At 39.0% G+C, this 13,072-nt stretch overlaps 1 protein-coding gene across 1 annotated transcript in view; it reads right to left on the bottom strand.

Annotated features, from left to right (window-relative positions):
• The window catches only part of LOC141006218 (uncharacterized), a 101,925-nt gene that overhangs the window by 9,923 nt on the left and 78,930 nt on the right, over positions 1–13,072 (bottom strand). The window contains exons 34-56 of the mRNA XM_073478368.1: positions 12,721–12,774; positions 12,400–12,453; positions 10,448–10,492; positions 9,773–9,817; positions 8,820–8,927; positions 8,554–8,607; positions 8,386–8,439; positions 7,329–7,382; positions 6,958–7,065; positions 5,965–6,018; positions 5,762–5,869; positions 5,317–5,370; positions 5,110–5,163; positions 4,527–4,580; positions 4,369–4,422; positions 3,115–3,222; positions 2,901–2,954; positions 2,722–2,775; positions 2,442–2,495; positions 1,151–1,204; positions 725–778; positions 582–632; positions 304–357 (exon numbers count right to left, since the gene is read on the bottom strand). Of these exons, the coding sequence (XP_073334469.1) occupies positions 304–357; positions 582–632; positions 725–778; positions 1,151–1,204; positions 2,442–2,495; positions 2,722–2,775; positions 2,901–2,954; positions 3,115–3,222; positions 4,369–4,422; positions 4,527–4,580; positions 5,110–5,163; positions 5,317–5,370; positions 5,762–5,869; positions 5,965–6,018; positions 6,958–7,065; positions 7,329–7,382; positions 8,386–8,439; positions 8,554–8,607; positions 8,820–8,927; positions 9,773–9,817; positions 10,448–10,492; positions 12,400–12,453; positions 12,721–12,774 (1,437 nt within the window). The remainder of the gene's footprint in view (positions 1–303; positions 358–581; positions 633–724; positions 779–1,150; positions 1,205–2,441; positions 2,496–2,721; positions 2,776–2,900; positions 2,955–3,114; positions 3,223–4,368; positions 4,423–4,526; positions 4,581–5,109; positions 5,164–5,316; positions 5,371–5,761; positions 5,870–5,964; positions 6,019–6,957; positions 7,066–7,328; positions 7,383–8,385; positions 8,440–8,553; positions 8,608–8,819; positions 8,928–9,772; positions 9,818–10,447; positions 10,493–12,399; positions 12,454–12,720; positions 12,775–13,072) is intronic.

Genomic DNA, 13,072 nt, shown 5'->3' with positions numbered 1-13,072 from the left:
CTACTATTTGGCACACTCGACAAGACAGCAAGATTTATATACAAGGATATGTGGGCCAAAAAGTGACAGCCCTATTAGAGATATACTGGATATATTTGTATATATTTTGTTGGGTCTCATATCAATTTTATACAAGATTTCCTGAATTTCTATATACTGTATATTTCATTTTTTTTTTAGTTTTTTTTTACTGAATCTCTAATAAACCACCCTAATTGTACATTAATTACAAACTGAATACAATGAGATCAAGCTGGGTTAGGCTTCACTCACTCTGTGTCAGTTTTATGAAATCTTGTTTACCTCTTTCCCCTTTTCACCTTCATCCCCTGGCTCTCCACGTAAGCCCGGGATTCCCTTGGTGAAAAAAATAAAAACAATATATCAAGTGGATATTGATTCACTGACTGATTAAACACACTTTAATTGTGAAATCCATTACTTTGTTGATCTCTTCTCTCTAAATCATTGAATGGGACAGATTGCTAAATAGAATATTTCAGAGCTAATGTGCAGATATTTTCAACTATGGCATAAAAAATGCATACATGGATGTTAAGTGAACAAATACATTGACTTACGAGCCCTGGCCACCCGGGGAGGCCAATGTGTCCTGTGTCTCCCTTTTCGCCCTGAACGACAAAACACAATCTACTATTTGCTCATACATCATAATTAAACCTGATGTTCACTGAGCCTGTGGCTTTGTTTCCATATATCCCACCTTTGGTCCTCTGTGCCCTCTGGTGCCTCTGACTCCGGCCTTCCCCCGTTTCCCCTGTGGACAAGTTTGCTATGTTTTTCAATAAGGCAACAGAAAGCAAAGGAGGACACACACGAAACAACCTAATGTTTTATGTATGAATCTGTACAGTGGCTGTCAGAATGGCTCATCCCATTTTTACACTTTTATCCCATGCACGTACGCCACAACATCTGCCTGAAAATTCATGTTTTCAACACAAAACAAAGGCTCTTTCATCACTAAGTTGTAAAAAAGTGATAGCATTAGTATTACAAAAAGGGACAATGACTACTGGCCTTCTTGGATTTGTCACAATTGTGGATTTCTTTTTGCCACATCTTTACATAATTTAGAACTGCATTTCACTTGCAAAACTTTCACAAGACTGAAACAGAAACATCTTACCCTCCTTCCAACATGACCCGTCTTGCCTGGTGATCCATTCTTGCCATTGTCTCCCTTTTGGGTAAAACACAAACTGATTAGTGAGAAAGCTAATTGGGATAATTTTGCACAACTCCCAAATGGAAAGAGAGACATTTAGCAGCTCCAGCTTTATTTTTGTTGTAAAAATTTTACAGAGAACTGTTGTGTAATCTAATGAATAAAACACAAAAAGTTGGTTGGTTGAGAACGGCCAGAAAACCCCAATGCATGCGTAATAAACATTAATTAAATAAAAAACATTTTACACATTCATGTAGCCTTTAAATGGAGAATTCCATTATGCCATTTGGGGGTTCGAAACAGGAGTTAATTGCCCCCTCTTGGTATGGAAAAAATAATTTATGCCGCAAAACTCACTTCCTGGTTTGACAAGATCATACGCAAGAAATTGATATTGTCTGACATAAATGGCAAAAAAACATTTACACCCAAAATTGGTGAAAGGCTTACCATTTCATTCTGCGTAGTGTTAGCAAAGCTTATCACATTTTATTAAAATTTCAAATGCTACAGAAGGCGCGGACAGGCTTTAAGGTTCAAGTTTCAAGATTAATTTATTTGTTTCATCAGGTTTGCAAAGCTGAACTGAGTTTGAATCCTTTCATAGTACATCACAGAAAGACATAAACAAAAACTATTTAATAGAGCGGAGTGTGGAGGATGAATTGAGGAGTCTCACAGCAGTCTGAACAGACAGTGGCTGGAGCTGGTGTATTCTTTTAGTATCCTATGAAGGATCTATCATTTAAAGAAATAGTTTGATATTTTGGAAATATGTTTATTTGCCTTCTTGCAGAGAGTTGGAGTCTCTGAAGGCTGACTATGAAAGGTGGACACAGAAGGGAACTGCTAGACTTTATAAAGAGCCAGGCTAGCTGTTTTCATCCTGTTTCCAGTCTTTATGCTCAGCTACTGTAAGCTAACTGGTTGCTGGCAGGAGCTTTAAAACTTCCCATCTAACTCCAAGCAAGAAAACAAATAAGTTCATTTCCAAAATACTGAACTATTCCTTTAACTTGTTTTTCATTGTGTGGTTCTGTGTTTCAGGGATTTATTGTATTTAGGGATGTTACTGTATGTTGAATCCGTCGTATGAAGCAGGACAATCTGTAACTCTAACTGTAAAATGATTTTTTACTTGAAATATGTCCAACTCTAGCTGTTTTGGAAAGCTAGAATGTTTGCAAGAAGGTGTTAAACAACATATTTTAAAAAGACAATGAATCGCATCGGAAGATGAGAATATTACCTTCTCCCCTTTTGTGCCCTGTTTCCCCTCAGGTCCTGGTCTTCCTTGTACTCCCTGCAAGGCAGCAATAGTGTTTCACCATTTTGCTCTTTTGATCACTGGCTTTCAGAGTGACAAAATACATACACACACACGCGCACACCTACACATGCATACACTCTGATTTAACACTTTTCTCTCAATAATCATTCACCATCAAACAAACAGTATAATTATAAACCAGTGGTTCAAGGTTAATTATGATTTCATCATCCACAGTGCTCCTGTGTTGTACACTTACAGGAGCCCCTGTGGGACCAGGAGAACCCTGGGGTCCCATCTCTCCAGGAGACCCCTGAAAAAGAGAGATATGAGGCACAAATACAGTTAGAGTTGTTGAAGGGAAAATAACCATCTTCAGCAGTGGTAATTAACATCAAAGAAAGTGTTGTGCAACGCAATAGCGGTTTAGTTTTTTACCTCTAACCCTGGCAGAGCTGGAGGACCTCGGATTCCTTGCAGACCATCCTCGCCCTGTACAGGTAATGCATATTATTCAGGTAGTTTCATGGACATCTGCATTAAAATATTTTTCGTCAATGAGGCGTAACACTAGACAGACATCCACGGTTCATGTAAGGTGGATTTGTCCATGTTATGCGCTAGATACCAGTAACAGGAAAACCTCACTAACCTGTTCCCCTTGTGGACCTGGAGCTCCTTGCTGTCCCTTCAGTCCCTGTGGCCCTGGTTCCCCTTTAGGCCCCTGGTCTCCCTGAGGTCCAACCTGTCCTACTGGACCCTGCCATGCAAGCATCAGAAAAATGCAACACAATTACCTCATGAAGTTGTGTTTTCATTGGGGCTTAAAATCTGATTTTACTTTAAACTGGCAATAGTCAAGCAAAAGTTTGTGCTTTAATTTATTATTAGGATTAGGATTATTGTGGTTGCACAATATAATGGCTATAGAATAATGACACCATCTGCATTTAGATTGGTTCCCTGCTTTCACTATACAATTATGTCTTCCACCGTTGTGGTAAAAAAAACGAGGCTTGATTTGCAGTACAACCATATCTGCTTTCACATTATACAATCCATTATAGACTTTGCTTTAGAATTCAAAGCTTTCCTGTGTTGTTGGTAGTTGCTGGGCTCAGATGAAAACTGAAAACTATTTGGTTGCCTTTGTGACAGAGGCACCACTTGAAAATGCCAGGGGAGGAAAATGTCTGTTTCCACTTAGTAACTAGTTACTCCACTGAGTAATTGAAATCAAAATGAGCTTTTAGAGTGAGATGCTTGGGGAACTGATTGAATTGCAACTAAACTTCTGTCAGTTTAAAGTAGAAAATACGTGCACACATTAATAATATACCACTTAAAACTTGTGCCATTTATCTAAAGACAACATCTGGAAATGACATGCTCTTCAGCTGTTGGTTATCTGTTTACAGGTTAATAAACACAAAGTACAGCTGAGGCTGATGGCAATGCCATTGGTTTTGCAAGTACTTTGTCAGTATTTTGTATTTAGACAAATGTTAACCTGCTGGCGGCATTAGATGAAAAGTATATTCCCAAGCAGAAAAGCATCTGCACCCAAGCAGATACAAGAAGAATGTCTAGAAGATGAAAAGACCAGCTAATGCAGTCTGAACTCAGTGTGTCCTTTTTCTTCATTCAGGAACAGTGCACCCCACACTATCGTCACCATTAAAACAGAAATACCACTGTAATTTGTTAGATTTCTCAATAAATAAGTAGAAAGTGTTTTCCCCACATGAACACTTAAATTGATTAGATTTTGTTTGCTGTAATAAACAATGGGGAAGGCATATATTTTGAAATGTTGCTTCCAATAGCAATACTTCCAATGGAGGAAAATCTGCACAAGCAAACAAACAAATACAGTGAACAAATTTCTGATACTGAGGATACTCACAGGTGGTCCCAGGCCCCCTGTGTCTCCTCTGACACCACGCGCACCAGTTATTCCCTATGTACAAGGCAAACAGAGAAGAAATGGATGGCTTTCATGATATTCTGTAGGATTACTGTGCACCATTTGCAAAATATTAAATGATGTTTAATAGCGTTTACCTGAGGGCCTCCTGACCCTGGAGGTCCAGTAATTCCTTCAGGCCCAGACTCCCCCTGTAGAGATGGATGAACAGATTTTAATGCCATTCCCTTGACTTTTATTCTCATTTAACTGATTTGATTCAAGCAGAGCACTGTGGGTGATGAACTAGAAACAAAAGGTGTAGTAGAAGGGGAGTATGATGGTTGGCGGGGCAGGGATCCTCTCAACCAGGTGATTGCTAAGAGCCAGTACTGATTAGTCCCTCTTACTCTCTGTCATCAGCAGAAGGAATGTTTGCTCACAGTTAAAAACCTGGAGCAGTTATCAGAAGTCCACACTCATCATGACCTTGAGCAGAGTTACTTTTCTGAAGTAGAATGATTTACATGAAACATTAACACATTAACATGAAAGTAATTTCTATGATGCTTTCTTTTTTCACTTTACACAGGATCTAAATATGCACCAATGCCAAATAACTTAAAATAGCTGTTGATTTTGCTGTAGTCTGCTGTCTGTAATCTGGATTCATTATGAAATGTACCTATAATCATGCTTCCTGAACCCAAACCAATTTTTTTTTTTAGGAAATAATATTACCTTCTGTCCCTGAGGTCCATTTAGTCCCAGGGGGCCCCGAGGGCCTGTAGATCCCTAAATAAGCAAAAGAAAAAAAAAACAACTGTATAACAAAGTGTATCCGTCAGATGGTATTAATAAATGTCAATCCAAGCTGTGAGGAGTCCAAATAAAGGTTACTTAAAGGCCACTCAGAGCAGTATCAATAAGTCCTGGCAACAAACTCACCTGTAACCCCGGCAGACCTGCAGGTCCCACCTCACCCATCAACCCTGGTTCACCCTGTTTGAGAGGATGACATCAGAAAGAGTTTCTACTCATGAATGGTTGGGGTCACAAATATATATCACACTTTTATTTTAGAAAAAGGCTCAGTAAGTTCTTATAAAAGCTAGGCAATGTATGTTTTAAGAAATAATACTCCAACAGGAGATATTGGTGAATTTGCCTGGGCTATTTTAGTGGCAGATTAATACACATTTGGTGCTCAAGTGAGTATTTACAGCAGTGTATGTGAGATTGAGTCAAAATAACCAACACAGTGTGTGTTAGTGGTAATGAAGAAGCATGTCACCCAGTCCAACAGAGTGGTCCTCAAATCCAAATATTTTAGATGTTCAGAGTATATTGCGTCATGTGACAAAAATACCAAACACACAAAAACTGTGCTCACCATCAGTCCAATGTGGCCCTTATCCCCCTTTGGGCCCCTCTCGCCATTTTCACCGAGGTCTCCCCAAGGACCTTCTCGACCAGACAAACCCAAAGGTCCCACCTCCCCCTGGATACAAAAACCACAATCTGATCAGAAAACTATACATATCGAACCAACAGAATCATTCTCCTAATGAGAAAACTTGTCCATAGTATACTGACCTTCTCTCCTTTGGGTCCAGGATCTCCAGTTTCACCAGGATGTCCAACATCACCCTGCAGAGGAAGAGTGAACATGAGTCTGGAGTTGAGCAAATGTCTTGTGCACATGGGATCAACAGTTTGTGGTAAATATGTTTATTCACTTGTCAGTGAGAGTTAGACGACAAGATTGATACCATAAGATGATACAGTGGAAAATGAAGCTGCATTTTATCTATTCTGTTTCTGTTCCTCATCTCTTTTTGGTAGTCTGCTTCATATTGCTTTTGTTCTGCTTGTCTTTTAAACCAAAGGTTTAACCCTGAAGCCTGCAAGGATGAGAAACTACCACCACATTTGACAGTTTTTCAAGACAGCTATTTACATTCACTGACAAACTGAAAGACTGCATTCAAAAATGCCAATAACAACTTTAAAAAGCAATTACACACTCTATTAGAACTCTGCTAGACTCCATAAATATTTTTTTTTCACTGATGCTTCAAGGTAGATTTTCAGGTTGTGGAACAATCATTTGAGTGAGTTGCGAGTAGACACTGTTGCTGAAGGTATCTCAGAAATTACAGGCCGTGTCAGCTCATTGCTCAGCCTGTTGTTATATAATCAACATTTGAAAACCCTCACAGCAATCTGAGTTAACCACTGCCATCATCAGGGACATTTTATTTAACAGTTTATGTAACAGTGACGGTAGTTTAATGCTTTTCAAACACCTTTTATACGTATTTTATAGAGTACCTGAAATTCTTTCATGCTGACAATGATCTGCAGTACTAGCACAAAATAAGATAAATATAACAAGCACATCTGTTTACCAGAACACTGGGTCTAAACAGGGTGGAGGTAATAGGGATGTGATGAAATCCTTAAATCATTTACGCAATTGGAAAATCACCTCTTGTGGAGCTGCTCTGTCATTTATGAGATGGCAGCTGGACACGTGTGAGAAAGTCTGCAATCGTTTAAAGTGAATATCTTCTTAACTGCACCTACCTCTTCACCCACTGGTCCAGGTGGTCCCTGTGAGCCTTTTGGGCCCTCAAGTCCTCTCTCTCCTGGAGGCCCTGAAGGACCAGGGTTCCCACAAGACCCTATATCCCCCTGTCAAACATGGAAACAAGAGAAGACAGAAAATCAGATACAGTTATTGACCGCAGGCTTTTTTTATTGCTATTACACAGATGGCTGTCAAAAGGTTTTATTCGCTCACACCGGAGGCTGCAGACTGCTCCTCAACATTAAACAAAATCAACTTGGACTCATGTTGTACAAAACAAACAGATTTTAAGTGTTTTCTTAAGTTGTTGTGGTACCAACAAACCGTGATGTAAAGACTCAGGAATGATGCTGCTGTTATTACTGACCTGGTCTCCTTTGCGTCCAGTTGGGCCTTCAGTTCCTGTTTGTCCAGGGGGACCCTGATGAGTCAAAGGACAAAACATCATCAGTTGATAATAAATGTCCTCCGCTGTTGTGGAACACACTGCTGATGTTTGATCCAAATACAATCATGTTCCAACTTGTCAGTTTCCTTTGTATCAATGTAAAGGTGCTTACCTGATTTTATTTGCTCTCTTCTGTGCGTTTCAGTTACAATTTTTTAAAATGTCAATACATTTTTCTTTCTCAAAATATTGAGGAGTATCAGCAGAGTCTCCTACACAATATTTGTCTATAAAATTCAGAATGCTCTTTCTCAGAAAGATGTAACTGATCATTCACGACTCGTGTCTGAGTGGCACCTTGCTGCTTCCCACACCTTCAAATCACGTACAGGCCATGTTGTAGCCTACAATCCCCACAGGTAAATGTTCCAAACCTCAGGCTGAAATTTGTTACATGACATATCTTGTTTATATACGTTTTTAGTCTTAAGATGATTAGAGATTTTAAAGTATTTTCTATGTTCTGTAAGGCACTTGCAACTTTACAGGGCTCAACAATAAGGATTGCCTGATTTCCCCTGGCAAGTGAAATGCCACATCGGGTAGGTAAATCTAGCAGCTTGCTCTAGAAGTAGCTAAGGAGTGAGCCATCTTGCTTCCTTCTCATCTCTGTTGAAAGTACCAATCACGCACTTGCAAAAATTTTGGTCATAAAGGTGAGGTTAGATAACAGCTAACTACAGTCTTTGTTGTTACTTGATAACCACTAATTAAATAATTTGTGTAGGGGCAAGTAAAAACAAAAATTGACTTCAGGCAAGTAGATTTCTCACACACTTGCCTGACCAGGCACGCGAGAACAAAACATATACATTAAACCCCACTTTATTTACATTCATTAACAGTTTACTATTATTTTCTTATGTTTTCAATGAAGGGAGTGATAGAAAAAGTAGAGCAGGGAAGGGACAAATTCCTTTGAAATTGGATATATTAAAAATTTGCATTCTTTGCTTCACTATAATACAACACAAACCTGTTGTCCATCTTGTCCTGTGGGGCCAGTATCACCAGGCAAGCCAGGTAAACCCTGCAGGTTACACTGCAGTCAGTTCAGTAGCTCAACATAACAGAGGATTACAGAAACATAACTAATAAACTTAATAAATCATTTCACATGATTCTTAAGTGCACTTTAGTTTACCTTGTGTCCTCTTTCTCCTGCTGTTCCTAATAATCCATCAGCTCCCTGTGGGCCCTGAGGACATTAAACAAACGTGGTGAAACATTGCTTTCATGTGATTGGTTTTTATGTTATATATTATATTTTATGTTATGTGACATTGGGTCAACCATTTGTTCAGATACTTCTATTCAAATGAACACACTGACGGATTTTCACCATTCCAGACTCCAAGAAGTCTGGAATATAAAAGCAAAAGCAGCAGTTGATGGTAGGTACCCACTCACTGGGATTCCTGCTGGCCCCTGTGGACCCTGAGGTCCTGGGGGCCCTGGACTTCCCCTGGGTCCAGGTTTTCCAATTGTCCCATCAACACCTTGGACACCCGGAGGGCCCTAAATGTCACACAAGACAGAGGTACAGATTGAAGCTAAGAATAGAGATTAATCTTTAAAAGGCTGAATTTTAATTTGAAGAGGCAATTGAAAGGTGGATTGGAGCTGCATGTCAGCACACAAACACACACATACATAAACAGAGGCACGCTGAGGTAAATTTGTTTTGGTGACTCAGTTGTCCACATCAATTTGTAGGCTACAGTCAGAAAATGACAGCTGACATTTTCCCAATTAATTGATGATTCATAATAATGATACATTATCAGCAGGTGTAATGGGGACATCAGTGATAAAATAACCAATCAATTACATCACCTTTTATTCATTCAATTTAGGAGTAGTGGGATTCGATTATTTCATGACAGAGTGAATTCTCCCTCAATTAAATGGATAGATTTGTTTAGAATTAATCCTATTGTATTGTACTGTATTGAGGCCTTCTCTCACTGTGTGTGCAGTGATGTTGATCAAAATGAGCTTCAAGCATATGAAAAGTGTGACTGGTTGAAAGAATTTACAGAACCTTGGATTTAATAGCTGTTTTTTTCTGTTAGGACACATCAGCAGCTATTGACTTCTTCTACTTCTTCCTGTGGGCAGGCAGTTTATGTTTGACATAAAACCTGAACTTGCTGTTTGATAACCCCCTTCCTATGCTCGTTATCTCTCTTCATTATGAGTAATATCACCAAACTGAAGCAAAAAGACAAGAAAAAACTGTGTGTCCAATTAAAATGCCACTTAAATGAAAATAAACAGCCATAACTGAACATTGTGAAATTTAGTCCTACGTATGAACTCCGGATGCAAACTGCTCAACTTCACTGCAACCTAAAACTTACTGGTGGGCCCAGAATCCCTTTGGGTCCTTCATCTCCAAGCCGACCCTGTGAGAAACAACAAAAGTTGCATTTTTTAATCACTAGTGGATTAAGAAACTGAAAGTTTAGACATGATGCAACGTTTTCTTAAAGTTTCCAAGGGAATCCAATTGTTCTTTTTAGACTAGTCCAGATGATATGCGACAAATTGAGGGCAATTGTTCACTTTTTCATAAAAGCATGAAACTTTGTACACTTGTACAGTTTGCCCTGAACATTTTCAGAGATGGAGCCATCGCCAAAATGCCACGTGGTGGCCATGGTGGCCATTTTACTTTAACTGAATTATGTATTTTGCATCATATCTCCTGAACCCAACATGATTACATAGACTTTTAGACTGGATCTCAGCAATTTATAGACACTACTTTCATTTAAAGGTGGAATCTGATATACTGGTTTTAGCTATGTCTGTTTTTAGTAGATAGCACAATTTCTGTCATGCCATGCAGTCCAAATTGCAGAAAAAAAGTAAATTCCCATAGCAGTTTCCAAAGCCCCGCACTTTCACCTTCTTCCTTCGTGTTAGTGCAATGAAGGCCCTACTATTAAAGCTATAAAAACTGCTATGAGCATGAGAGTATTTGGTTCTCTCTGATTTAGGGAACAAACTCTCCAATTAAAGGTTTCTCTCACCTGAGGTCCCCGGGGTCCCTTCTCTCCAAGGGGGCCCTGCAGACCCTGAAAGAGAAAAACAGACAAGTCAGAACATGCTAATCACACCCACAGCTCACACCTCTGTCTGAGCACTGTGTGACGAAATAAGAAAGAAGATTCAATCTTTTTTGTAAGCCCAAAAATTAATAACATTTCAACATTTTCACCACTTCATTAAAACAGACAAAATTAAGCTACATGCAGGGAAAATAAACAAAACAATGAAATACAATTTCAAGTGATCCACAAACCGTGGCAAACGGTATAATTGTAATGTTACTTAACTGGAAGTGCTGAATTTTCACTGTGAACAGGTTTGTTCTCTGCTCATAGTATTGTGCATCTTTATAAAGTGTAAAGTGCAATTTCATACTGTAATTAGCGAAGAAGGACAGGGAGAGTGAGCATCCCTGTCTGGTAGCCATGCGTAGTGTGACACCTTTTAAAGTTATCCATTCAGTGAAGCATTGAAGCAACATTATGTAACTTTTTTTTCCTTTTTTTTTAACCTTAAAGTAACAGCTTCAAAATCATTTTGATGGTACAGTGTTGTGTAATGGGGTGAATGGTGTCTCTGTCTGTCTCTGTTACATTTTCTTTGATTACCTCTGAGAAAAAAGAATGGATGTGATATTTTGGAAAACATTTTCAGCAAAATGTAGAACCTCACTGACAGGATTATTATAATTTTTTTTCTACCATGATGAGTGGGGCGTTCAATGCATTTAGTGACATGCACACAAAAAAGTTCAGTTTACCTCTGTATTTAGTGTTTAATTCTGCAGCGGAAGAATCCACTTTCTCAACACGGTCTAACTTTACTCTGTGACAGATTGATGGATTTCACCACAGCAGTGGGCAACCATGTGACTGAGTAAAGAGTGTGTCCAATGACACTGCAGGGACGACTGTGGACAGGGAGTCAACTTCAGTGAAAAGTCCCACTTCCATTACTGAAGGTAACTATTGCCATGCAACAGGGACTTTCTTATTCGCAAATCTAACCAACCAAAAGAGGAGGATTGATTTGTAAGGGTGCAGAACAAGTTTCAAGAACAAAGTTTGACCTTTCATTTTCATTTTGGAAACTTTGTTTCTGGATAGGTTGCTTCTTGTGATTGTATTTTGTCTTTGTTTTCTTGTTTTTCCCCACACTTGCAGGGTTTTCGGTGTGTCTTTGCTGTTGAAGTAAAATACCAGTGATAGGCTCCCTGCAGGGAGTGAATCACCCCAGCAACAGAGGGAGGACAGAGGACAGGATTAATGACTGATATTGACTGATGTCTGTGTTCTTCATTCTACTAAATTTCACCATTTAGATGTCAGGACTATTATTTAATTTACTATCATTTCCGATGCTTCTCCACTCAGAAATGTTCTTTCTTTTTTCTTCATTTTTACATTTTACGTAAAGAGCGACTTTGCTGTTGTAAACATTACTGTTGGTGCTCCAGAAACAACATTTAATTCTATTAAAAAGGTAAATAAATTCTAATTGATAAGAGTACTAGTGTTGATTAAATCCTAATGATACAAACCCTAGCTGATGTAGAGAAAAACTGCTTTGTCATTGAGGATGTCATCTGGCATTGTGGACTGGGGGACAGGCCCGAAGGCAGTGATTGGAGCAATTTATTTGTCCTCTATCAGGTGGACTTGCCATCTCACTCTGCCATTAGATTTCCCACCAGTGGCCCCAACAAAATCAATCACTGTGACCTGATCTCCTCCATAAACAGGCAGTCCCTGCACTCCAGCTGCACACTTCACTGGTCTACTTCTATTTTCCAAATCCTCCTTGGTGTGACCCACACACTGCTGCTGTCTTAATCAAATCCTCTAAACAATACTCACTCCTGCTCTCATATATCCTGTAATAGTTCCCAGGGGTCCAAAGATAGGAAAAAACAAAATAAGCTACACACACTTACTGCAGGTCCTGGTTTCCCAACAGGCCCAGGTAAACCTCGTAAACCTGGCTCACCCTGGTGCAGGAAAAAAAGATGAGTTTATTATTGTTGCTGTCCATTACAGTTAAGGCTGAGGTTCTTTCTTTGCTTACAAAGAGATTTTAACAGTACATTTCCAGTCATACATTGTCATAAATGTCAGTGAAAATGTCTGAATATCCATTTCCTTCTTCTGATTAACTGATAATTTTGCCTTGACTGTGCATCCCTTTCTTCAATCAATAAACATCAGCTTTATAAGGCCTCAACATTCAAGACGGGGGATATTAAAGATGACTTTACCCTTTGTCCTGTGAACCCTGGAAGCCCGCGCATGCCCACGTTCCCCTGCATACCCTGATGGTAGAAGAAAAACAGATCAAAGATCAACAACAACATCTGCCAGAAAATTGTAGAGATTCATATCTGTGACAAACAGACTAATCATTTACTTTTTTTATATACCATAAGTAACTAGTGTGTGTATTAGAAGATAAGTAAAAATCTGAATTGTATAGTAGTTTGATTTTTTAGCATTTTTTTGCACAGCATGATTACATGCAAAGCCACTCCAATTCATTCATTCATCTTTTCAAATTATGTGAATATGTGGAATTTGTTTAATTATTGTCATTATTCAACATCAGTGAAGAAT

This window comes from Pagrus major, chromosome 12 (assembly GCF_040436345.1).
Source record: "Pagrus major chromosome 12, Pma_NU_1.0".
Taxonomy (NCBI): Eukaryota; Metazoa; Chordata; class Actinopteri; order Spariformes; family Sparidae; genus Pagrus; species Pagrus major.
Note: the sequence above shows the minus strand (reverse complement) of the source record. Positions and strands in the feature narration are given on the sequence as shown.